The sequence below is a fragment of the Peromyscus eremicus genome, chromosome 8a, assembly GCF_949786415.1.
Source record: "Peromyscus eremicus chromosome 8a, PerEre_H2_v1, whole genome shotgun sequence".
Taxonomy (NCBI): domain Eukaryota; kingdom Metazoa; phylum Chordata; class Mammalia; order Rodentia; family Cricetidae; genus Peromyscus; species Peromyscus eremicus.
The window spans coordinates 37,678,271-37,705,735 of NC_081423.1; the positions used below are offsets into that span (position 1 = coordinate 37,678,271).

At 37.6% G+C, this 27,465-nt stretch overlaps 1 protein-coding gene across 3 annotated transcripts in view; it reads left to right on the forward strand.

The window, feature by feature from the left end:
- Rapgef6 (Rap guanine nucleotide exchange factor 6) overlaps positions 1-27,465 on the forward strand; it is a 186,558-nt gene that overhangs the window by 40,542 nt on the left and 118,551 nt on the right. For 2 of the 3 annotated variants that reach the window (XM_059270565.1, XM_059270567.1), the window contains exons 5-6: positions 10,029-10,098; positions 19,393-19,536. In XM_059270565.1, coding sequence (XP_059126548.1) covers positions 10,029-10,098; positions 19,393-19,536 — 214 coding nt within the window. The remainder of the gene's footprint in view (positions 1-10,028; positions 10,099-19,392; positions 19,537-27,465) is intronic. The other variant, XM_059270566.1, reaches the window with a different exon arrangement.

Here is a 27,465-nt window from a genome sequence, read left to right on the forward strand (position 1 = left end):
CTTTTGAATATTTCTTCAGTCTTCCTATAGTTTTTTAAATAGTCAAAATTTAGTTATAAAAACTGTTGTAGCCAATAATTGGCTATTAGTTTGTAATCTATGCAATGAAATTTGAATTTTAAAATAACTCATAGGAGTATGTGAGTTCCTCTGAAAATAAAATTATGTTAGACATAGCCCCAAAGCACACACAGCAAATATGGTTAGTTATACTAGTTTATTTAATCTTTATATTAAAGAATATGAGTAGCAGATTTGTGTGTGTGTGTGTGTGTGTGTGTGTGTGTGTGTGTGTGTGTGTGAAGAAATTTTTAAAGGTTATTGGGCACGTGTTAAGATTAATGAATTATTGGAAAGAAAAGTACATAAAATGATAGTTGGTATAAAGTAAACAGCACATAAATTTTAGCTGTGTTGATATAGTTGTAGTTGGGTCTGATCATTGATACTGAAAGAATATGAGCTCTCCATAGTGTAAGACTAGGGGTGGTAGTATCCCTGTCCACAGAAATACAACAGTACGGGACAGTTTAACTTAAAGATACTAACTATTGAAGGGCTTTGATACTATTAAGGATAAAAAAGAATTCACCCAACCCCAGCTGAGGACGAGATCCCAAGTTAAAAACAAACCTGAGGCCTAGTGGTGGTGGCGCAGGCCTTTAATCTCAGCACTCGGGAGGCAGAGCCAGGTGGATTTCTGTGAGTTTGAGGCCAGCCTGGACTACAGAGTGAGTTCCAGGACAGGCACCAAAGCTACACAGAGAAACCCTGTCTCGAAAAACCAAAACAAACAAGCCTGAAAGGTACTGGGAATAAGTTATTAAGTAAAGCACTGAAAATACTGGGGAAAACAAAAAGCATTGTTATACCTCTGCTGCCAAAAAGTAGGTTTCTTGATTGAAGATAATGCAACCTGCAGTGCCAAATGGGAAATGAACTTTCTAAGCTAATGAATGGTAATATTAGCAGAATCCAGAATGTATCTGTTCCGTGAGGACAGATAACTGGTCTTCTTGATAGAAAAGATCCATTGTAAGTAATCTGGCTTCAGTAGTTGTCTTGTCCCCTTGAGGAATGCAGCTGTATTTGGAACTCAGTATTGTTCCTACTTCTGAAAAGCTAAATACTCCTATGTAGTATTAGAATTTGCGTCCTACCACATCATCTCTCTCTCTCTCTGCTACCATAGTCAGTGTTTATAGTCCAACTGCATAAGTGCTGTAGAAGCTAGGTAAAGAGACTGATGAGTGTCCTCTTTTTGCCCTCTTAATTATTAAGAGTCTTCTCTGGGACTGAACAGAGTAAAGTGCTTTCTACCCAAGCATGAGGACCTGAGTTTGGATGCCTAGCAAACATAAAAGCCAGATGTCCAGATGTACATTCATAATCCCATCATGATAGGCTGGTAGTAGTTTGGAATAGAGGGGGTGGAGAGAGACAGGATCATAGGACTTGCTAGCCAAAACAATGAGCCCTGGGTTCGCTGAGAGACACTGTTTGAGAAAATAAGGTATAAAATGATAGAGCAAGACACCTAGTGTTCACCTCTAGCCTGCGTACACATACTATAGAATACAATAACAGCCTTCTCCACAGCAGATGTCCTTTCGTGGTCTACATGGACACAGATATCTTTAAGTTTTGTACCTGTTCTGAAAGGTGCTCATCTAGGCATCTCTTCGCAGACTTCCTTGTTACCAGGCTTCCAATTCTCTTCTTTGAAGTCCCTGACCATTCAAAATTAGTAACTGTCTATTAGATCAATAATTGTGACCATCTGTTTATGGGGTAAACAATCAAAGGAAAAAAATCAATAGTTATATATAACAACCAGAATGCATTAGATGTTTTACTTCAAGTTTAATTTCCTAGAAATAGCCCTTTTCAACTTTAGTAGGATCAGCATTCCTTGGAAGTATGAGTAAGAGCCACAAGAATTAATAGCAAGAGTAACAAGTGGCTTTCTACTTCTTTTAATAGATAGTTTAATTTAAAGAGTTAATTCAGGAACAGAAGAGATAGCTCAGCAGTTAGGAACACTGGCTGCCTTTCCAACAACCCAGGTTTGATTCTCACCCTCATAGCAGTTCATAACCATCTGTAACTCTAGTTCCAAGAGACCTGATACCCTCTTCTGACCTCTGAAGGTACTAGGCATACACATGACATATAGACATACATGCAAGCAAAACACACAGCACACAAAAAAAGTAATTTTTTAATTAAGTAAAAAGAGTTCATGTAAATATGAATAGAGACGGGCTAGTCAGGATTCAAAATCCAAATGTGATAGAAGAGCTTATAACTTTGACCTATACAGGGATGAACTAGATCAGTTGAGATGGAAGTTGGAAGTTCATTATTGTGTGATTCTTGGATCTTCTACTATTTACTATTAATTGAGTAAAAAACACAGACTTAAAGAATAAATGATCTTCAAAGTAGAAACAAAAGCAATTTAAGTTTAGCCAAGGACTTTATAAGTTTTAAAATACTAAGGAAAATGTTTAATGTCACTAAGTTCCATCTGAACACTTCTGAAATGTTGTCAAATTGCATGTAAAGTAATATGGGATTTTAAAATCTACTTTGTGTAAATGTGACTGACATTACATCAAAGTGTGATTCTTTTGTTTGTCTAGTGTAAGTGGTTACAAGGACTGAAATATTAACAGTTAGACACAGAAGAAATTTTATTTGAATAATAACATTAACGTCTTAGAAATGGCTACCTTTTAGCTTCAAATCGCTTTTCCCCCTGAGTGTTTGTGGGTTTTTTTGTTTGTTTGGTTTGCTTCTTAATATGTATCCCAGACTGGTTTTGAACTCTTAATCCCTGGCTTAAGTTTCCCAAGTCTGGAATTACAGGTGGGTATGTTGGGGAGGGTGGTATGTGTGGCAGTCAGAGCACTGCTTTTAGTGTCATTCCTAATGGGACCTAGGGCTTTTCCAGTAAGCTAGGATGGCTGGCTGACAGCAAGCAGGAGGGATCCCCTGTAGTCTGTGTCTCCCTGGCACTGGGGTTGTTGATGTGGACTCCCACATTGAATCTGGAGAGTGAACTCAGGTCCTCATACTTGTTTTTAAAGACTGAGCTATTTCCCCAGCTTCACATGTTTTTGAATAGACATTTAAAAATAGAAAGTAGCACTGAAGAAAGGCCTATATGTCATTTCAAGGAGGTAAGATGGTAGGAGAGGTTAAAATATAATATACTATAAAAGAACAAAACCAAAGGAGTGAAAAAAGTAAATATGAAGGCTTGATATTAAAGGTCAGTCTCAGCTTAATAACAGTGAGTTTTTCAGTTAAAAAAAAATTGCATCAAATTCAGAGACAGGAAACAGATTCCAAGTGTTAAGGCTGATAAAATCTTTTTTTTTTTTGAAGGAATTTAAATAACAAGTTAATATCTCACTAAGAAAACAGCATTCCCAAACTTGATTATTAAATTGAGCCCAGAATATAGAAAACAGGTTTAATGAATAGCTTAAGGTGAATTTCTTTCAGAATGTATGGACAGCTTGATATAGAAAAATTAATTGATTTAAATGATTAAGAGACTGTTCTATTTAGGGTTTCTATTGCTGTGAAGAGACACCATGACTATGGCAACTCTTATAAAGGAAAACATTTAATTGGGTGGCTTACACTTCAGAGATTCAGTCCATTATCGTCATGGTGGAACATGGCAGCATACAGGCAGACATGGTGCTGGAGAAGGAGCTGGGATTCTTACGTCTTGACCCATAGGCATCAAGAAGTGGTCTGTCTCACTGGGTGTGGCTAGAGGGTCAAAACCCAACTACACAGTGACAAACTTCTCCAACAAAACCACACCCACTCTAACAAGGCCACAACTCCTATTAGTGCCACTCCCTTTGGGGGTCATTTTCTTTCAATCCATCACAGAGATCAAAGGAGAAGAATGCATAAATCACTGTAAAAATGCAGGAACTTTTTTTTTTTTTTTTTGAGAAATCATACTATCCTGTTAAGAATGTTTTAATATTTAAGTTGACCCCTTTACTTTAGTTGTTGAAATGTATTTATTTTATTCATTTTGGTGTTTTGTTTGTTTTCATTTTGTTTTTCAAGACAGGGTTTCTCTGTGTAGCTTTGCGCCTTTCCTGGAACTCACTCTGTAGCCCAGGCTGGCCTCAAACTCACAGAGATCCACCTCGCTCTGCCTCCCAAGTGCTGGGATTAAAGGCCTGTGCCACCACCACCGCCCAGCTTCATTTTGTTTTTGTGTGTGATGTTTATACATACTTACATAGGTGTGTCCTAACAGCCAGAGCATTGATGTCAGATGTCTTTGTCATTTGCTCTCCCCCTTATGTTTTGAGACAGCGTCTCTCAAAACCTGGTGTTCACCAACTAGCTGAGCTGGCTGGTCAGTGAGCTCCAAAGATCCGTGTCACCTCCTGCAGCATTGTGGTCTTGGATGTGTACCACTGCTTGCTCACCTGGCTTTTGTGGCTTTTGGGAATTGAAAATTAGGCCCTCGTGCTTGTGCGATACACACATTGCTCCATTCCTCTCTCCCTGGCCCCATGTCTGAAAATTATTTACTTATTTCTAAATAAATTTTACTTCTGTAGTTGAATTTACCTTTATTTTTATAGTAAAATCTAAAAGTGGATCAAGAAAGCAAGACTTCATTGAATTTGCTTTTTAAAATTTAACTAATGAATTCACTTTATTTGTTGAATCAAACATTCCTTTGTTTATTCAACAGATAAGCATCAGTTGAGTAGCCTATCTATGTAAGACATCAGATATGAGGGTTAAATTTTATTGTCACCTTGATGTGGGATTTAGAATCATCATGGAAACAAACCTCTGGGCATGTCTGTGAGATATTACTCATATTAAGTTAATCTACATGAGAAGAACCCACACACACACTATGGGTGATGCTAGTCTATGGGCTGGGTGATAGTAGTAAATACAAAAGAGAAAGCCAACTGAACATAAGTATTCATTGCTCTGCTTCTTAACTTAGAACCCAGTGTGACCATGCTTCACCTTCCTGCTGCCATATTTTTCCAGCAAGGATGGAATATAGCCCTTGAACTATATACCAGACTAAATCTGTCTGTTTCTGTTGCTGTGATAAAACACAATGACCAAAAGCAACTTGGGGAGGAAAGGGTTCTTTTCAACTTACATTCCATATCATAGTCCATCATGGAAATCAGGGCAGAAACTGAAAGCAGAGACCGTGGAGGAATGCTGCTTACTGGTTTGCTTCTCCTGACTTATAGCTTGCTTTCTATTACACACCAGGACCACCTGCCCAGGGTGGCACTGCACACAGTAGGCTGGCTGGACACTCATTGTTTTGTTTTTTTGTTTGTTTGTTTTTTCGAGACAGGGTTTCTCTGTGTAGCTTTGCGCCTTTCCTGGAACTCACTTGGTAGCCCAGGCTGGCCTCGAACTCACAGAGATCCGCCTGGCTCTGCCTCCCAAGTGCTGGGACTAAAGGCATGCGCCACCACCGGCCGGCGGCGGCGGCGGCGACACTCATTGATTACTAGTCAAGAAAATACCCCCCATAGACTTGCCTAAAGCAATGTGGTGGGGGCATTTTCTCAGTTGAGGTTCATCTTCCCACATAACCCTAATTTGCATTGTTTATGGGTGGAGGGGCAGCCAGAACAAAACCCTTCCTGAAATGCATCTAATTTGTGTTTGGGCTTGGCGATGAGATTAATGCACACTGGCCTTTAGGGGAAAGGATTGAGACCGACTTTGAAATGTGAGTAGCTTTCTCCTCCCCCAAGGATCCAGTTTGCCATTGAAAGAAAACTTAGATATGGAATTGGCCTCTACAATAAGCATGACTATCAAATGAAGGAGAGAAGCATTGTGGGCAGGGATCATGTTGTTCTGTGGCCTTGACTCCATTAGGAAGCATTGTTTTATTTATTTGTTTTGTTTTAAGACAGAGTCTAGCAAGGCAGCCAAGCTAGCATGGAACTTACCTGTATCCTGAACTTTGAATTCTCTTGATTCTGCCTAATCCTTCAAGGGCCCAGGATTACAGGTTTGCACTGCCATGCCTGATTGTAAATGAGTAGTTGAGAAACAGTCTGAGGTCATCTTTAAGTTTCCAATTTTCATCCAACTTAAATTCTTAAGAAAATTTCTTCTCATCTTCTTGATCAAGTAAGTTATCTATTGTTATCAGCCTAATATGTAATGTGTCAAGAATTTGAGGACAACATATCAAATGGAGCTTGGAAGCAGTTAGATGGATAGGACCTTCTTTACCCGTTCCATACATGACTCCAGGATGCCTTTACCTGGTATTGGACTACCTCCAGGAGTGATGGACGTCCTCAAACAAAAGCCGTGTAAAAGAAAATTGAAAATCAAAGGAAGTGGGGCTCAGTGAGTTGAAAAGATAGGGTGTAATAATAGAAATCTATTAAATTAAAAGTTATTCTTTGGAAGGTTAACAATTTATAAACCTGAAGTTTGACCATGAAAAAGGAAATAACATTACTAAAATTGAGCATGAACAAGGTGATAGTAATTCAAAGGGAATTTTAGGAACTTTACATCAATAAATTGGGTAAATCTTGCAAGGACTTAAAATTCTCAAGATGGTCTCAAACAACTGAACAAAGAGAAGTGGAGGCTTGCAGGCTTTACTGCTGAATACTTTTAAACACAAAGACGAATTATATCCTATATAAACTCTTGGAAAATACAAGAATGTTTATTGTGAGGCATTATAGCCACCACCATGCTAGAGGAAAGCATCCCAAGTAAGAAAAATTCCACATTGTGGCACATACCTTTAATCCCAGCAGTAGGGAGGCAGAGACAGTTATATCTGTGAATTTGAGGACAGCCTGATCTACATAGCAAATTCCAGGCCAGTTGGATTGACATAGTCATGCACACATGGGCAGTGGAGTCGATACATGCAGAAACTGCTAACAAAATAATAGTAAACTGAACTTAGGAATACACTTAAAATATTGCATTACCAGCATAAGAACTTTCCAAATACAGGGTTAGTTATACATCCAAAAATCAATTAATAAAACATACTATGGTAAAATGACATGCAAAACTGCATGATAATTTAAGCACAGAATACTATTGATAGAATCCAAAACAAAGTGAAAATTGTAGACATGCAGGTAGCATTTTCCTAACCCTAATATAAATCATGTACAAAAAAATTTACCTTAAGGACTTTTTGCTTATCTCTGACCATTTCCGATTAATTTTTGCTCCTTATGTTTTACTGAATCTCCCTTTTTTTAGTTTCATAATTTTCGTTTGTTTATTTATATGTGTCTATGTGCCACAGCACACATGGAGATTCGAGGACAGCTTGGAGAAGTTGTTTCTCTCCTTTCCACTGTGTGGGTCCTGGGACTAAAACTCAGGTTGCCAGACATGGCAACAAGTGTCTTTACTTGCTGAGCTATGTTGCTGGCTGTTCTGTATTAATTAGCTAGTTATTTAGCACTATTTACTTTTAAAAAATAAGATATATTTCCCTACCCCACTGAATATACTTTTACTTTTGTACAAAAACAATTGGAGCATGTATAGTGTGGGCCTCTCTGTTCTTCTTGGCCTGTTTCCTTGAGGTGGTCCAGTGCTTAATCATCTGAAATACCGTTGTGTAGTTGGTAATGTAGACACTCAAGATTTTCTTTCCACCTTTATTTCAGTTACAGTAAATAGGTTCTTGACATTTCTGTGTAAATCTTTGGATTGTTATCTCGGCCTTTGAAATCAACTTTCTGGGATTTTCTTTTACTATAATTGCGTTGAACCTGTACATCTTGGAGAGAATGGCTATTGTTTTATTAATTTAATGTCAGATGTTGCACATATTATGTAATTGGATTCCATTTTTTATTATATTGCTTCAGTTAGTAATAGGAATTGTTCTACCATATATTCTACCATCTAAAACAGATTTGATTATTTTGAACCTTTTAAATTTGTGAGATCAAATCCAGCACTTCTTCAGGACTGTAATGTCATTATTAAAAAATGCATTTCTAAGGATGATGCTAAATGTCCGTCTGTGTATTATGTGCTTTTTTGGTTGACTCTTTTTTCTCACATAGCCACTGTATATGCTGTGAGTCACAGTATAGTACTCACTTCCAGACTCAAGGACCTTACCAGAGATCTCCAAAGTGCATAAACTGTATATGTCTTCCTTCCCTCCCTCTCTCCCTTCCTCCCTCCCTCCCTCCCTCCATTCCTCCCTCCCTCCATCCCTCCATCTGTCTTCTCTGGTGCTCTAACTTGGCAAATTTGAAAACTTTGAAGCATTTTCCCCCTTAAAAATTCAATTGCTGTCTCAGTTCAGTAGCTGCTTCTCATGTAATGTTGAGATTGCCTGTAGGAAGGATGCTAAGCTAAGCATTTCCTAGGGTCAGCTTTGCTGCTGCTTTCTCTCGGAGATGCCACCCCAGTCCTGCCTACCTTCTAGTGTCTGGAACTTGTTACACATATTTTTTATGCTTTTTCTTTCATTTTTGTATATTCATTTAAGAGAGTATATACAGTTCCTATTATTCTGTGTTGCATGAAATTTCTTTAGACTTCAGCATTATGTACTAGGTAATGTAAGGCTCCATTTGGAAAATCTAGAATCCTCCTCCTTAGAAATAGTGTTGTTTTTTTTTTTTAATGTTCAAAAGTAATTTCATTGGATTTTTGCAGGGGAAGGAGCAGGGTCTTACTGTATAGCACTGACTGGCCTTAAACTCACAGAGATCCACCTGCCTCTGCCCTCTGAATGCTGGGATACTTTAATCATGTGGTCATGTTCCACCAGACCCTGCTGCTTTCACTGAGTTTTCGTTAGGATTTTGTTGTAAATTATTTGTAACAAATCTTATATGTTGCAAAATTGTTTAATTACAATTTCGAGCCTTCTCTTAAAAGTATTTGCTTCTTGTTACTGTACATTTAAGCCCTGGTTCCAGTTCCTTGATAAAGTTGTATAGTTTTCCTTATAAATGACTTTGTATTTATTTTGAGTAACTTTCTTTTTTTTAATTATTAGTATCTTCCCCCTCCCCATTTAGTTACTTACTATAGAAGCAGTATTTTACTTTAGATATATATTTTTCATTTCATGTGTATGAGCATTTTGTCTACATGTATATACATGTGTGTGCTTGGTACCAGTGGAGGCCACAATAAGGTGTCAAATCCCCTAGTACCAGAGTTACAGAAGGTTGTAAACCACCTTGTGGGTGCTGGGAACCAAACCTAGCTTCTCTACAGGAGCAAAATGTGCTTTTAACCAGTGAGCAGTCTCTCCAGCCCCATTACCTACATATTTTTACAGTTGATCGTGGTACTGATGTTTTAGATTGTTCTCAAGTTTAAGTATACTCTGTACAATTAACCTTTGTATCTCATGTGTTTGACAAAGTTCTTTTTGGTGTTTTCTAGTTTTTTTTTTTAGGATACTTTTTAAAAGCTTAGTTTTGCTTTGATTAGAAATCTTTCTCAGATGAAGCATATGGAGTACTTCTCTTAGTATGGTCTTACTTAAGGTGTTTTTTTTTTTTTTTTTTTAGAAATAGCTGGTGGCTAGCAACACTTTTTTAAAAAATAATAATTTTGTCTATCTGCATTTCCTTATTTGCTAAAAATTTTTTTTGTTTCCATGACTGTTGTCTAATGTAAAGTTATAAAACTTATATAAAACATATAATATCACATCTTAAGTGGTTTTAATTTAGTCTTGGTCACGTTTTTAGAATTTGAGATTAGGCAAATATCTTTCATAAACAATTAAGAGGACAAAGTAAAGAAAGGAATTTTAGAAAAATTTTTATACATAATTATGTTGAGGTTTCTTATATTTGAGCAATTAACAGGAACTCTCGTGTGTCTTGTTTTGTTAGAAAATCTCAAGATTAGAATTTCTTGGTTAATGTCTCAGAGTTTTTGTTTATTTTTTTCCCATTTTGAAATACATTATAACTTCTGCTAAAGAAATTGTTTTTCTGTTTTTGTAGTTTTGGTAAGCAGTTTGGAGGAAAAAGAGGATGTGATTGTCTTGTATTAGAACCTTCAGAAATGATTGTGGTAAGACACTGAATTGTTTTTTTGCTATGCTTCAGTTTCATCCCTAAGTGTGGTAGGCTTTAAATATCCAAGGCAGTTCCCTTTCCATGACCTATGTCAATGTTTAAGTAGCATCAAAACCAGGTACCAGCTTTGTGCATTCTTATCTCTAAAACTCCTTGATCCTTGAAATAATGTACCACATGGTAATAGAGGTAACATGTGCCAAATTTGGTAATTTCCTTTACCTGTTCCACCAGAAAATTAAAATAGAGGCTTTTGGGGTCTCTGTGTGTGTCTGTGTGTGAGGATGTCCATAAAGGACCATCTTTTTTTTTTTTTTGCAGTGTTTACTCCTTTGTCATTGATGTAGTCAGTAAACTGGGAATGGTTTGAGGGAAAGACCTGGAGAAAAATAAAGGCACATACAAAATAGACCCAAGTAAGAATGGTTTGGATCTAATACTTGGGCCCTTTAATAATTTAAGGTGATCTTTCATTTAGGCTTGTGTTTAAAGAATATTTTTTTTTCCATAAGAGGCCTGATATAACTTTAGAAAATCTGGCTTTTTAAAAGATTTATTTATATTTATGTATATAATTATTTTTTCTGCATGTGTATAAGTGAACCACATGTGTGCAGCGTCCACAGAAGTAAGAAGAGGGTATTGGATGCCCTAGAACTGTAGGTACAGGTTGTTGTGAGCTACCATATGGTTCTGGGAACAAAACCCAGAAGTGCTTAACCACTGAGCCATCTCTTCACCTCCAAAATGACTTTAAAGGAAAAACACTCGAAGAACACGAGTCCTTTTTACCTTGTTCTGAGAAGAACGCTCTAGAAAATAACATTCACTAAATGAACTCTTGTTCTACCAGCATCTCCTGTAAGATGGCATGTCTTCTGATTGATGAGAAGTGTTGTAAAGTGAGGCTGATTTCTTGTTTGTTTTATTTCTGGTGGTGGTTTTGAGATGAGGTCTCACTGTATAGCTCTGGCTGGCTTCAGGTTTGTTATGTAGACCAGGCTGGCAAAGATCCTGCTATTTCTTGCTTTCACAGTGCTGGGATTAAAGGCGCACACCACACCCAGCTGTGTTTGACTCTTAATGAAGCATTTTTGTAAATGCTTGAAGCTAAACCAGTTTGCCATTTCATGGTGCTGTTCAGATTGATGTCTAAGTTGTTCTCCCTTCCTTCAAGGAACTTAAGCTCCTAGAAGAAAAGAAAAATATTTTAGTTTGTATCTCCCACGTCTAATATTCCACCCTTGGCTTCTGGAGAATATGTTCTAAGTTCCTGAGTAGATGCATAAAATAGCTCATAGCACCAAACCATCTATATACTGTCTTTTTTTCTTCTTTTACTGTATATCATACCTTTGATGAAGATTAATTTACAAAGTAGATACAAGAGGGTATTAAAGATAGCTACTAATAAAACAGTAACTGTAACAATTCACTGTTGTAAAAGTGTCACTTTCAAACTCTTACTCTGTAATCACTTTTGGTGACAGTAGCTAACTAGAACTCTAAAAGAACAATGACAGATACAGGGGCATTTAGTGTATTGCAAAGGGCTGTTTATGTAGTTAGTACGTGTTCAGTCACTGTTCCTTGCATTCAGTTTTGTCTGAGGCATGGACTTTTGTTTTATTTTTACTTTAAGCATTGGATATTTGGAATCCTCAGTAGGATGTGAAAATTTCTTCTTTAAAGGTATTTATTAAAGGATATGATAAGAATACCATACAGGCTGAATGAGAGTTTCTTAGTTTGGTATGTTTTTCTTTTTTTATACACTTTTATACGGGAAGTAATGGTGCTAGAATTGTAGTGTCTTACAGTCAGTGTGCTTTAATTCTTATTGTACATAGAAGCTGTATAACGTATCTGTGTAAACAAAAATTAAAAAATCGTTTTATGCTGCAGTCTCATATTAGCTGCTCTAAACCTGGAATTGTTACCCTTTTTTTGTAACTGGAGTTTGGTAGGATTTTTTTGTTGTTTCAGAAAACGTTTAGGATCTAAACCAAGCTCTGGCTGCTGATTGTGCCTAGCTCCTCTAGGGCCCCTTGGTGAAATGCATCTCAACCTGTCTAACACATATGTACATATCAGAGTTCATTTCTCCATACAGATTTCTGCTTAAAGCTCATAGTTTATTCTGTCATTTTACTATGTCCTTTTACTAAGAGTTAGAATTTGTTGGCTTACATTATCATGTGTCTATTAGTATACTCATAAAATTTTTGGAGCATTGGGCTGGTGGGATGTTATGTTCAACAGGTAGAAGTGCTTGCCACCAAGTCTGACTGACAACTGTGTTCCCGAAGCTGTTCCCTGATCTCCACACTTGGTATGGCTGGTGTGCATGCATGAGTATGTGCTAAATACTGTAAGAAAATGTTAATAAAAATTAAGAATTGTTTGCCTATAACATAACTAATTATAAGCCAAGCATGATAATTCATACTTATAATTCTAGCACTTGACCAGGTGGTGGCAGGATGATCATGAGTTCAAAACCATATAATGAATTGGAGGCAACATGAGTTACTTAAGATCTTGTCTCAAAAAAAAAAAAACGAGGACAAGGAGAAAAAGGGCTAGTGTGAGGAAACAGGTATTACTAGCCAGAATACTAACATACAAAGTGAGTGAGAGTGTGTGTGTGTGTGTGTGTGTGTGTGTGTGTGTGTGTGTGTGTGTGTAGAATAGGATTTTTTGGTGTGTGTGTTTGTTTTGTTTGCTTTGTTTTTTGGTTTGGTTTTTGTTTGGTTGGTTGGTTGATTTTTTTTTGGGTTTGATTTTTGCTTTTTCGAGATAGAGTTTCTCTGTGTAACAGCCCTGGCTGTCCTGGAACTTGCTCTGTAGACCATGCTGTTCTCAAACTCACAGAGATCCCAGAGATCCACCTGCCTCAGCCTCCTGAGTGCTGGGATTAAAGGCATGTGCCACCACTGCCTGGCACAAATATATATTTTATAATGAGGAAAATTATTGGCTAGAATTTTAATGTATACATATATTACATGTACATTTTTAAAATACCAATGAATTTTTTCCATATCTCTTTATCCATCTTCCTCTTAAGAAACAAGATACTTTTTATTACCAGACAACAAGGTAAAAGAGGCATTTAAGAAAATTTAAAATAACCCAGGAGCCAGATCAAAAACTCTCCCATTGGCCAAACCTAGAATATTTAGGAATCCAAATAAAAATTTATAGTTATAATGATACCTTCATGTATCATACAGAATACTAGGGACATGTCTGTCCCTAGAAATTATTTATGAAGGGAACATTCCTTCATTTCTGATGCTAAAATATGGCAGATTTTTACCAGCATAGCGTATATGCACATATATATATGTATATATATATTACAGTAGGGAAATTGAATTGATAGGGAAAAATTAAGATTAGTGCCTATTATTGGTTTAAATATTAAGGCAACTCCACGTAGTTAAAAGGGAGGTTTATTTTGTGGGGTAACTTACAAGTGAAGGGATAGGTAACAGTGTCTGGGAAAGGTAAAGCATAGTCCAGCGGTGTTCTCTGGAGAACTCTGCTCGGTCCACCTCCAGGATCCAGGATCCAGGAACCAAGAGAGCCGGCAATCCAGATCTTGGGTCTTCAGGGGTTCTCTCTTGGCTCTGCCTTGTAGGCGTGACAGTTAACCGAAGCCTCAATGGGGTGGCACTTCCAGGTCAAAGCTGGAACAGGCTACCCACTACATCTCCTCCTTTTGTCTAAATAAGAAAGTTCTAACCTAATACAAGACTGTATACAGTAAAAATGATTATCAATAGGCGGGACAAAGAGGGAGGAGAATTCTGGGAAGTGGAAGGCTGAGGAGAGAGACACTGCCAGCCACGGAGGTGAGGAGCAGGATGTAAAGTACCAGTATGCCACTCTTATTAAAGAGTACACATTTCAGAGAAATAAATATAAGAAATACACGTAATAGCTTAAGGTTGAAATCAAAATATTAGCCATAACAGTGAGGCTTCATCTGCCTCTTAGGACCAGTGTTTCAGTAAATAAAATGATAAATACACAGCAAGTACATATGTTATATGCCCCATAAATAAGTGTAATTGCTGTGTGAATTTAAAATTAATGAAAAAAATAGATTTTATGAAGAAGTTAAGACTGAGCAGTTGTAGCCACATTGCCTTTCTTGAGCATCCATAGGCTTCTCCACACAGAAAGTTGGGAATTAGAGATTCCAAATTATATCTCCTCTTTCCTCTGCCTGATTGCAAATTATTTGAAATACTGTCAATGGAACTCTCATTTAGTAATATTGTAGCTGGAGAGTTTCTCTCTGGGTCCCACAAAACCCCCGCAGTCCCGTAGCCCACTTATGAAATAATCACTCAGACCCTTATATTACTTATAAACTGTATGGCTGTGGCAGGCTTCTTGCTATCTGTTCTTATATCTTAAATTAACCCATTTCTATAAATCTATACTTTGCCACGTGGCTCACGGCTTACTGGTATCTTACATCATACTTCTCCTCAGCCTTCCACACCCAGAATTCTCCTCCTCCTTTGTCCCGCCTATACTTCTTGCCTGACTACTGGCCAGTCAGCGTTTTATTTATCAATCAATCATCCACAGCATAAGACATTTTTGGTTTTTAGCTACTTGGTTCAGCTTTGTGAGGAACCTTATCAAACACAGTGGCTAGCAGTACTGTCCTCATAACAGATCTCTACTCTGTGAACTCCTGTGTGTTCATTGGGAATCTTAACACATACAGCCATGAATTGTGATGGGGAGGAGAGTTCTATTGAAATATGGCAAAAATTGTGGATTGCTCTATTTGTAGGGGATTTGCCTTCATTCTGTGTTTGTTAAAGAGAGAAATGCCAGACTGCAGTAGCAGGAAAGAGTAACTTAATGATCACTGCCAGCTCTGACCACAGAGCCAGAAGTGAGCCCGTGAAAAGCAGTATGGAAGACTGCTACAGAAATAGGCCCCTTCTTGTTCAACCTGACTGTGCCTTTGCCTGGGATCATTGTGACAGGGTGTGGGTTACACGTGGCAGCATACTGCTTTTTCCTGCTCCTCTTTCTCAAGTTGTAATACCCCGTATTGCCATTGAGTGTCAGGGAACAGCTTTTGAGGGGCAAAATGCCTTCAGCCGTGACAGTAGTCAGCATTTTCTTCAAGTCTGGAAAGTGGACAGGTGATGCAGATAAAGCAAAAAGTATATTCTCTACTAGATAGCCTAGAAATTTTGAAAAGAACAAGCAAGGGGAGATGGAGGTTAGGAGGCAGAAAAGAAGCAGAAAGTCATTCTGTTGTCAAGATGGAATTGAGAGCACAGATGACTCTGCTGAGGAGGGATCATGCTAGATCATAATAAAGGTGGCATGTGACCAGCTAAAGTTGATCAGCATAGTGGAAGAGCTGAGAGATGGGGTTGAGAAGTCTTACCTCGTTATTTCTTTACCTAGGCATTTATGTAAGATCAGAATTAAAAACCCCATAAATAGAATTGATACAGAACTGAGGTTATTTTAAATAAATAGTATTTTCCCACTAATTAGATTTGTGCCTCTGGGAATTAATAGCTTATAGCATATATAGAACAGATATATGTATAAGACTGTAATTATAGTGTTAAGAATTTTGTCAAAATACTGAGATTTATCAGAAGTTTTTGAAATATTTCTTACAGTGATTTATACCTTTTCCTTCTTTGGTCTTTTAATACAATTCACTCACCTAAATTTTTCTAAACTTTAAACTTCCCTTATGTTCTAAAAGAAAATTCAACATAAGCTATTGGTTAAACATGTTTTCCAGAGTCTGAACCTGTTATAGTTAATGCTAATCATCAGCCTATGAGGTTTAGAAGAAAGAAACTTCTGGTTATTTCTTTGAGGAATTTTCTGGATTAAGTTAATTGAGGCGGGCAGGCACATCTTAAATATGGGCAGCACCAACTCATGTCCTCAGGTCCAGGCCTGACTAAAAGGAGAAAGGGGCTGAGCAGCAGCATCCGTCATCTTTCCTGGCTGTGGATGTGGTGTGGCAGCTCCTCACTCTCCTGCCCTCCTCATTTCTTTCCCTTGATGGATGGACTGTGTGCTCCAGTGTGAGCCAAAATAAGGCTTCCTGCGTTAGGCTGGCCTTTGCCCGTAGGTTATAGGAATAAGGTGGGTAATTAATAATCAAATTTGAAATCAAGTTTAGGCTTCTGTTTTCTTAGTGAGACATCAGCCTGTAATTTTAATTTCTTCTACATTCAAGATTTTATGAGCCTTAATCTGTTTCCTTATTTCTGTATTTAGTTTGAGGTTTATTTTTTACTTGGAAAAATGTCCGTTTGTATTCATTGTTATCACTGATAGGCTCGGATGTGCCCTTAATGGTAATCGTGTTTTCCCATTGGTTTTGTTTTTTCTTCCCTCTCAGTGCTTCTGTTCTTTAGTAAATTATCTTTTTCATATCCTTCCTCCCATCCTGCTCCCTTAGAAATGCCATTTGGGCTTTTCTTTTGATGCTATTTCCCTGTAAGTTTAATTCCTGTTTAAAATTACCAGAGCTGAGCCTGACATGGAGATGCACACCTCTAATCCCAGCACTCAGGAGACCCAAGGAAGAATATCAAGAGTTCAAAACCAGTTCAGGCTATTTAATGAGATCTTGCCTCCATAAACAGAAAAAAAGTCTGAACTAAATAGGCACCTGTACTTTGATATTAGAATCCAAGCAAAGAAAGAAGAATAGAGAAGAGGCCAAAGAAATACAACCAAAGGGGCACACCCTCATGACCCACGTCCTCCAGCTAGACCCTACCTCCTTTCTAAGTCCTACCACCTCCCAGTAATATTGCTGTGTTCTTAGGCAGCAGTGGATTAATCTGTCATTGTCTGTGGATATACTCAACTTTTTTTTTAGTCCCCTGTGTGATTCCTGTTGTTGTTTTTGTTTTTTTGAGACAGGGTTTCTCTGTATAACCACCCTGGCTGTCCTGGAACTTGCTTTGTAGACCAGGCTGGCCTCAAACTCACAGAGATCCACCTGGCTCTGCCTCCTGAGTACTGGGATTAAAGGCGTGCACCACCACCACCACCACCACCTGGCACCCTGTGTGAGTCTTAATCTATTCAGATTGACAGTCAGTCAGTCATAGGTGTAGTAGACCAACATGTTAGCAGGGAAGGAATAGGCTTTTAGGCAGGATTCTACATGTAACTATCTAGAAGAATGGCTTTTAAGATCTTTCATGGTTGCTAGCATGTGACAGTAAAATGGGAAGGATAATACATAGTAAGGAAGTCATCTTAGTAAAGTTACTTAGTAGAAGAGTATAAATTATTTAAAAAACATGAGTGCTCACACTAACATGGCTGCTCCTCAGTTTGAACTTCTCATTGCTGAAACAGAACAGAAATGTTAGATAACATCTCTGAAGAAAATCCTCAGAAAATTGTACATGCTTTTATGTGAGATAATTTATTGAGGAGTGTAGAGGGCAAGGGGGTCAGTAGGTTTTCCAAGGTCATTTTTGTTTAAGATGAAGTTATAAGAGTATCTTGGGGGTATGTATACTGGCACATGTCCAAGTGAGGAATATCGCAAGTTCAAGGCCAGCTACAGATAACAGAACAAGAACCTGTCTTGAAAAAAATTAAATAGTTTAGGGGAGATGGAGGTATACATGGCTTTGAATATTAGGTGTAAGAATTTAAATTTATCTCGGCTACAGAGGTGACTCTGGTAAAGAGCAGTAGCTGCTCTTTAGAGGACCCAAGTTCAATGCCCAGCATCCACATGGCAGCTCACAACAATCTGTAACTCCAGTTCCAGGGCATCCAGTGCTCTCTTCTCTGTGTATGTGTAGTACACAGACATTCATTCAGGCAAAACATCCATACACATAAAATGAATTTTTTAAATTTTAATTGATAGGGTAAACATGAGCAGTCCATTATCAAATTAGGAGACTTAACACAATGATTTATCTTGATAGTTATCTGACTACAGTACAAGATTGGAGAACTTGTATAAAGCAGCAGGATCACTACTGATGTATTCTAAGGCTGAAGTGATTAAAAGTCAATACAGGATGGTAATGACAGTGTAGAAAGAAAGGATGTTCGGAGAGAACATGTTCAAACAGAACTGACTTCCTGAGAAATAGCTCTGGACTTTGGAAGATGAGCATGGGAGCTGGAAATTGATTGTTGGCTGACCTGTTTAATGCAGTGCCTAGAACATATTTTGTGCTAGCAGAGAGAGATGACATTAGCAGGAAAAGTAATAGAAAAAACTGAAGTCGTTTCTGGAGTAATAAGTTAGAATAAAGTGTAATTTAGAACTTACCAGTGTACATTGTAGGAAGATTTAAGTTTGGGGGCCTGAAGAGAATGCTATTGAAGAGGACTCTGGTTCAGTTCCCAGCACCCACATAGAGCAGCTCACAGCCACCCCTAACTCCAGCTCCAGGGAATTCATTGTCCTCTTCTGGCCTCCTTAGGCATCTTCACATATGTGGTATTGACTCACACAGACATATACACACATGCACATAAGTGAAAACTAAATCTTCTTAAAATATTGTGGTTTTTACAGTAATAATATACTCTGTGATTGGGTAACAGTCTTGTGTCAACATTATAGATTTTGCAAATAGATAGTCCTGCCAGCTTAACTTTAGTAAGGGTCCCTCTATGAGCTGGAAAGGTAACAGTCCTTGGGGGTTTCATTTTGTTTTTCTCTAGAGATGGTAATACTTAGAAGTAGTGGTGTAGAGGGACACATATATGTGCATGTCCATTGGAAGCCATCTCCATAACTGTTAGTTTCTCTCTCGGTTTTTAGTTCCATCCTTACTCTGTTGTCACCAAAGTATTTCTATCGAAGAATAAGAGTAGTTTTGTTTTGCTTTTCACTAGTTCACTAAAATGATAGCTGTGATTGTTTGCTAAGTAAAATAAGTACATAATCAGGCAGTTTGTAATTAGACTAACATCCAAGTTATAATAAATGTGTAGGTGTAGTTAGCAGCCTTCGTTTCTGGGTAAGAGCCTTTACTTAGCGGATATGTGTCTATGTGCTCAAGACAGACAGTTTCCTGGGAGGAAACTGTGGTCTCTGGTTCTTTATAAAAACATGGTCTTTAATCTTTTTCAACTCAGAACATTGCCTTGTGCAGACTGTTTCTTCAGGCACTTTCTTGGCAGAAGTAAATGAAGCTTCCTTATGAGCCTGTTAAGACTTCATAGACTGTCAGTAAGATGGAAAAATTGGTTATTTAATCAGGAATGTGAACATGTATTTCAGGTAGAGAATTCCAAAGATAATGAAGATAGTATTTTACAAAGAGAAATTCCTGCCAGACAGTCTCGACGAAGGTTTCGGAAAATTAACTATAAAGGAGAGCGCCAAACTATAACTGATGGAGTGGATGTTAATAACTACCTTTCGGTGAGTATATTTCAGACTAATTCATGGATCCTTGATTTTCATTAAAATATATTTAATTTTTGGTCTCTGTGTGAAAGTTAAGATAAACATACAATTTTTAAAAACATTTCTGCTTGGCTGTTGGATTGATTAGAAGTCTTCTTATCTGGGGAATTTTGCTCTAGCTTTGTTTTACTTTAAATAACTAACCAAAGGAAGTATTTGCTGTAGCTTCTTGGCTATACTTGTGAATTTCCTTACCTTTCTAGTGTCTGAATAGGCTGTAGATTGAGTCTGAGAACTCAGGCTGTAGACTAATGTTATGGAAGACATACAAAAGAAAGAAAACGGTGGCAGTTTTTCCCTTGGCCTGCAGGACTGTTAGTCACACATAAACCAGATGCTAGTGTAGAAATATGTGTTAAAGTTACATCTTCACATACAAATTCTTGGAAAGAAGCAAATGAAGCATTGGACTTTGTGAAAACCTGAGAAAGGAAGCTGCTACTTTAGAAGTCTTTTAACTCTGTTGTTGCAGATAACATCTTTTTAGACTGAGAAGTAGTTAAATTGAGAAATAAAAATAATTTGTGGAAGAATAGGTTCATGTGGATTTTTAAGGGAAGATTCCATAATTATGTCTTCCAAGGAGTCAGCATCGCAGAGTTTCAGAACTGTTAAATTGTCCTGCCACTTTCCCCCTTTGGTCTGTGTTTAAATGACAGTATTAGAGTGCTGGAAGAGTTGGTTGCAGAAAAATTGACAAGAGTCTGTTCTTTTGGTTGTTAAGACAGAAGTGGTCTCATTCTGTGGCAGGGTAGAGGAGGATAGTCAGGGAAGTGGTTTACTAGAATATGAATGGGATTGAAGTCACTTTTAAAGATTCTGTCACATTTGCCTAATTTCATTAATTCACTATGTTCTGTTTCTGAAAATAAACAATACTGGTCCCAAAATCTACAACCAATACCTCAGCCATACAAAGTAACAGTTTATTTTTAAATAAACAGTTGATTTTCCTGATACTAATTAAACTTTCTTTGTTTGCCTTATACCATGTGTGTATTATAAATTTTTTAAATTTAAAAGTATATTTTGTGAATTTTAAAAACTTGTTATATGATCTGAAACATCTTGGAATACTGTTGGATTTTCTTTTGTATTTTGAATGAGTGCATAGTGCTCCCTTATGATAATATGTCATAATTGATTAACTTGGATCTCAGTATTCGGTCATGTGTACTTTTTATAGACTATATTAATGGTATTCTGTGTCCGGTTATCACTTGCGTACATTGCACACCCATCAAGTCCAACCTTTATATATCTCCATCAATACTGTGCCTAACCTCTTGTTAATTGCCATTTTGTGTTGGATTGACTGTGTGTGTTCATATTTCTGCCACGGGTATGAGGGTGCATTCACCTGTGGGTGTCCCTATGGAAGCTAGAATCCAACTTTAATTACCCTCTGTTGCTTTACACTTTAATTTTTGAAACAAGAGTATCTCAATGAACCTAAAATTCACCATTTCGGTTAGACTGGCTAGCCAATGAAACCCTGAAATCTCAGTTTCTGTATGTATGTGTCTGTACCATTACCTTTATATGGTGGTTTGGGTAATCCAACTTGGATCTTATGTGTACTCTGCCTGTTGAACTGTCCCTGCTGCCCCAAATTGGCTTTTTCTTAGCTTCTCCATAAGTGAGAGAATACTTTCTGTATCTGCTTTGTCCACTTAAGGTAATTCAGTTCCATCCATCTTGCTTCGATGGACAAGTTTTAGCCTTCTTTATGACTGGATAATGCTGAATTTTGTGCATATACTGTATTTTGTCTTTATTCATTCATTGGTGGGTACCCTCATAATGTCCCACTAAACATGTTAAAATGCAATGATTCATGTATCCCAAGGAATACTTGCGTACATTGCACACCCATCAAGTCGCTCACTTATACAGATCTGTTTTTAGATTCTTTCATTTTCTTTTGTTTTAGACAGGATGTTGCTATGTAGCCAGGGCTGGCTTTGAATTGTGATACACACAAGTACTGAGTTAAAAGGGCACCAGCACACCCAACTGTTCTCAGCTCTTTGAAGCGCTTCCATACTGTCTTCCATAATGGTTCTTCTAATTACGACTCACCTATAGAGTATGAGAGTGTGATTTCCCTGTCAGCCTTTTGTGTTTTTTAGTTTGTCTGTCTTTTTGACAGTTGATTTCCTAGATGGCTATGAGGATATCTCATCACAATTTTGATTTATTGAGTTATTGTGATAGACATTTTAAGATTACGTTTATTGATCATTATATTTCTACCTTTGGAATGTGTTCTGATCATTTGCCTCTGGGGGAAAGGGTGTTCAAGACAGAGTTTTCTCTGTGTAAAACAGTCCTGGCTGTCATGGAACTCCCTTTCTTTGGAGAACCAGGCTGGCCTCGAATTCACAGAGATCCACCTGCCTCTGCCTCCTGATTACTGGGATTAAAGGAAATCACACTCTCATACTCTATAGGTGAGTCGTAATTAGAAGAACCATTATGGAAGACAGTATGGAAGCGCTTCAAAGAGCTGAGAACAGTTGGGTGTGCTGGTGCCCACACACCCCAGGCCATTTGCCAGTTTTTTTCCAGTGGGACTACATGAGGCTTTTCTTACTGTTTCTGAGTTTCTTATATATTATAGATATTAATCTTATGTCGGGTGAATAGTTGGAATTTTTCGTATTGTCTTCACTTTATTTTGTTTATTGTATAGAAGCTTTTAGTTTGTTATTTCTGTTCCTGTTGTTGGCATTTTATTGCTTGGTTTTTATTCAGACACTGCCTATGTTCAGCATTGAAGTGTGTCCTCTGAAATTTTTCTAGTAGTTATGGAGATTCAGGTCACTGGTCTCTTGTGCAAGGTTAGAGATATACATATCCGTTTTCCTGGCAATGTTTATTAAAGGGCTGTCCTTTCTCAAGTGGTTTCAGCATCTTGTTGGGAATCTTGTTGACTATAGATGTGTGGATTTTTTTCAGAGTCAATTGTCTCTTCTGTGATCTACGTATCTGTTCTTATGCTAATACCAACATTTTCAGTTTACTGTTGTTTAGTGCTATTTGAACTCAGGTACTGTGGTGCCGACAGTTTTGTTCCTGTTTTCTATATTCTTTTTGGCTGTTTGAGGTCTTCTGTGCTTCCATGACATTTTTCCCCCTTGTTTTATTTTAAAGGGATTGCAAACCTACAAGTTGCTTTGGATAGTGTGGGTGTTAACAATATTTGTATATGTGCAACACATAAGTACATGTTCCCATGGAAGCTGGATAGGTGGTGTTGGATGCCCTAGACTGGAGTTACAAGAGATTGTGAGCTGCCCATGTGAGTCCTGGGAACTGCACTCTGGTGCTCTACAGCAACAGTACACTCTCAACCAGTGAGCCACCCCTCCAACCCCCAAACATTAGCAGTATTAATTCTCAGTATATGAACATAGAAAAAATTTCATTTGAGAAGTCTGTGGCTTCCTTTGTTAAATTTATTCTTTGGTTTTTGTGATTTTTTTTTTAATGGGTAGAGTTGAAACATTCAGTTTGCTTTATAGCTCTTATGAATTGTGCTGCTTTCATTGTATCTTTTTCAGAGATATATATAATACACACACACACACACACACACACACAGTCCTAAGTCCTGATGTGGTGGCACACACCTTTAATTCTATTACTCAAAAGGCAGGGGAAGACAGATTTCTGTGAATTCAAGGCCAACCTTGTCTATATATAACAAGTTTCTGGCCTGCTAGGGCTCCTCTGTGAGACACTGTACTGATTTTTGTAAATGAATACATGTAGGTGCTTGTGTACGGGAGGCCAAAGAACCACCTCAGGTGTCATTCCTTTGGCACCATCCGCCTTATAGTTTTATTTTCTTTGATTTTTTTTTTCCTCCATGAAAGCTTTTCTCACTGACTAGCCAAGGCTTCTTGCTGCCTCCCCACCACTACATTATAAGCATCTACACAATTTCTGGCATTTTAATTTTTTTTATCATGAATGCTAGGGAATAAACTCAGGCTCTGATGTATACAAGGCAAGCACTTTACCAAGTTAACTCTCTCCAACACCTGCATGATGACTTTTTTAAATATTGCAAATTTTACCCAATTTATTTTTTAATTCTAATAATCTTTTGCTGGAGTTTTTAGACTTTTCTTTGTAGAGAATCATCATCTATAAGGAAGTTAATGCCTTTCTCTCTTCCCTATTAGTAATACTTTTATTATTACCTTTTAATTTCCTTGATTAAAATTTCCAGAAATCCTATATTGAATAAGTAGTAGAAGTGAACATCATCAAACATAGAGGAAACACTTCCAGCATTTTCCCTCTCAGCATAATGTTGGTGTGGTCCTATCTTATATAGCCCTTATTGTGTTGATATATGAGCTTTCTCCATAATTGAGCAGGCTTTTATCAGGAAGCAGTGTTTATCAGATTTTATCAGATTTACAGAGAAGGATGTTTATACTTTGTTCTGATGTGATGTATTTTGTTTGCTTTCTTATTTGTGTGTGTGTGCACTTTATATGTTTGCAAGTATTTATGTGGAGACCAGAGGACAAACTCAGATGCTGTTCCTCAGGCACCGTTAACTCTTTTTTGGAGACAGGGTCTCCCGTTGGTTTGAAACTCATCAAGTAGGCCTCAGAGATTGTCCTGTCTCCACCTTCCCGGTGGTGGGATTATGAGTGTTTGCTACTGTGAGTCTCACTTTGTATACCAGGCTGATTTCAAACTCACAGAGATCACAGTGCTGGAATTAAAGATGTGCACCACCAGACCTGGTTTGCTAATTCCCTCCCTCACTCCCTTTTATTAATGAGTTTTCAATATTGAACTTAAGTTCTTCCCACTAAGCTACCTCCCTGGCCCTGTTTACTTAGTTTGGGAGGCAGTTTCACTCTTCTCCCCTCCCCTTTAGAAAAGTTTGGTCGATTTTATATTTGAAGGAGAAAAGTAAACAAATGAACAAGTGTGAAATTATTTGAATTTAATTCTCTAGAAGCCCCTTATAAGCTCATGGGCAGTGGTACACTTCTGTTAATCTTAGTACTCCTATAGTAAAATGGGAGGTAGAGCCTGGAAAATCTCCAGAAACTCACCAGCCATCTATCTTGGAGTACGTAGCTGCAAACAAGTAGTCCTAAACAAGTTAGAAGGCAAGGACCCACACCCAAGGTTGTTCTGTGACTGCCCTCTACCCACACACTCACATCCATATTCTCATCTCCCTCCTCACTTCTTCATTCCTTTGGCCTTTTGTATTATCGTCTCTAATCTTTGCTGTTTCTTTTTGTTGTATTAATTTTGTTTTGGGTTTGGGTTTGCTTGTATGGGTCATGGAGGTACACCATTACATTATTTGATACTCTATTCTTTGCTCTACATAATTATTGATAGAAAACTCTTAGTACTGCTTGTGCTGTGTCCTATAAGTTTTGTTATATGGTTATTTTCACTTGTTTTAAGGAGTTTTAAATTTTTTTCCTTCTTCAAGTGCTCTAGTACTGGCTCCATCTCTATTGTTTAGTTCTGTACAGTTGTATTAATTTCTGATTTCTTCTCAGTCTGCTTTCGGGTACAAGTATCTCTGTATTTGTCTGCTCTTGGTTCTGTTTTGCGTGGACTGCCTTATCCAGCCTGTCTCATTCTCATTCTGTGTGTGTCGTTACTAATGAAGGCCCTATATTGTTGGATATATACATTCAGCAATTGTATCTTTTAATTGGAGAATTCATTTATAAGGTTACTTTTAACAAAGGCATATTCCTATCATTAGTTAATTTTCTTCTCATAGTTTATTTGGGGCTGAGAATCTTGGACCCAGGGCCAAGCACATGCTAAGTGGATGCTCTGCTACTGAACATGCTCAGCCCTTCATCGTTTTGATCATCCTTCGTCCTTTTCTCTTTCAGTTGTATAAGATGGGATTGCTTTCTCTGTTTGGTTTTGTCTTTTCTGAGTTTTGCACTTTATCTTTTCCTGATGGTGGTGATCTGTCTTTCACTCCTCGAGGGTGTCCCTGAGTTTTTTTGTTTGTTTGTTTTTTTGTTTTTGTTTTTGTTTTGAGGCTTGTCTTTTGCCTTAATTTCTTAATAATAGCTCTGCTGGGACTAATATTCTCAATTGGCAGCTAATCTCTTTCAGTACTTGAAGTATGCCATAGCATCCTGGGCTGGCCTGTAAGAATTCTGCTGAAAAAAATCTGTGTTGTCCTAATAACATGACCTAATAACATGACATGATGTGGCACTGTTACAGTTTATAGAGTTCCGTTTCTTATTCTTTTTTTTTTTTTTTTTTTTTTTTTGGTTTTTTTTGTTTTGTTTTGTTTTGTTTTGTTTTTTGGTTTTTTTGTTTGTTTTTTCGAGACAGGGTTTCTCTGTGCAGCTTTGCGCCTTTCCTGGAACTCACTTGGTAGCCTAGGCTGGCCTCGAACTCACAGAGATCCGCCTGTCTCTGCCTCCCAAGTGCTGGGATTAAAGGCGTGCGCCACACCGCCCGGCCCGTTTCTTATTCTTTAGACAAATATAAAATGGTATAGTGAAGATATTTTCTGATCAGATCTGTTTAAAATCCTAAAGACCTTCTTGTGCTAGATGTCCTTGTGTTCTGAAGTTTTTACACAATTTTTAGGGTCTGAAGAGATGGCTGAGAGCTTAAGAGCACTATGTGCTCTTGCAGAGGAACCAGGTTTGATTCTCAGCAGCCATGTGTTGTCTCAGAACTATCTGTAACTCCAGTTCCAGGGCATCTAATACCCTCTTCTGGTCTTCCTGGACACCAGGCACACACGTAGTGTACAGGCATGCCCATGTTACACAGGCATACATGCAGACAAAACATACTTATATATAAATCTTTAAAAAATAAAATTTTAAACTTCCTTCTAGCATTATTCCTTTGATTTGTTTTGTTTTGTTTAAGATAGCATCTCACTGTATTGCCCAGGCTTATTTATCTCAAACTGCTGGGCTCAAGAGATTTTCCTAGCTCTCAACATCCCTAGTAACTAGAACTATAAACACATAACCAGCATGCCCAGCCCACAACATTGCTCTTCCTTGGTGCATAATACTCATTATAGCAATATGTCGTCTTTTGTTCATTGAACTCTTAATACTTGGTCATTAAACTTATTTTTAGTTTTTTGTTTTTTACAATGATTTCCTATGAAACATCATTTTGGATATGTATTTCAGTATGTTAATTACTCTAGAAAAAAATTACAAGACATAGTACTGCCAAACCAAAGGATCTTTATGTTATTTGGTTCTCTTTGTATAATGAGTTAAAGAATACATATAATGTCTGTGTGTGCCCATGCATTGGCACCTGCATATATGTGAGTTGTTTGCATATTTTAGTCTCAACTTTAATATATTCTTTCCCCAGGTTTTTGTTTGTTTTGGGTGTCATGTGATAAGGCATAGAATCTGTATTTCCTCTTGAGGTCTGTGGTTCAAATGAGTCATTTGCTTTTAGCCTTCCTGTGTGCTGAAGAAAGTCATCTTTATATATTTTGATTCCATGAGTAGCCTAGAGCAAGCAGTTGGTCCTTAGCATTTTCTCTGGTGATAGCTCTTTAAGTGGCATTTGGCGTATAGAGGCCTGGATGACTGACTGCTTGTGTTTCCGTACCGTGTACTGTCAGGAATTTGGTAAATCATGAGAACTTTATTGATCAACTGAGACAAACATGATGATTAGTAATGAGACTAGGTTTGAAAAGGATTTTTACCAGAGTTTATATGTGTGGTATCTTTGAATTAATACTTTTTGTCTTAGAAAGGATATATTTCAGGCAATTTAGAAAATGCTATATTGACACTCTTCATGAGAATGTGAACTAGTCCAACCTTTACAGAAATCGATATGACAGTTTCTCAAAGCTCAAAG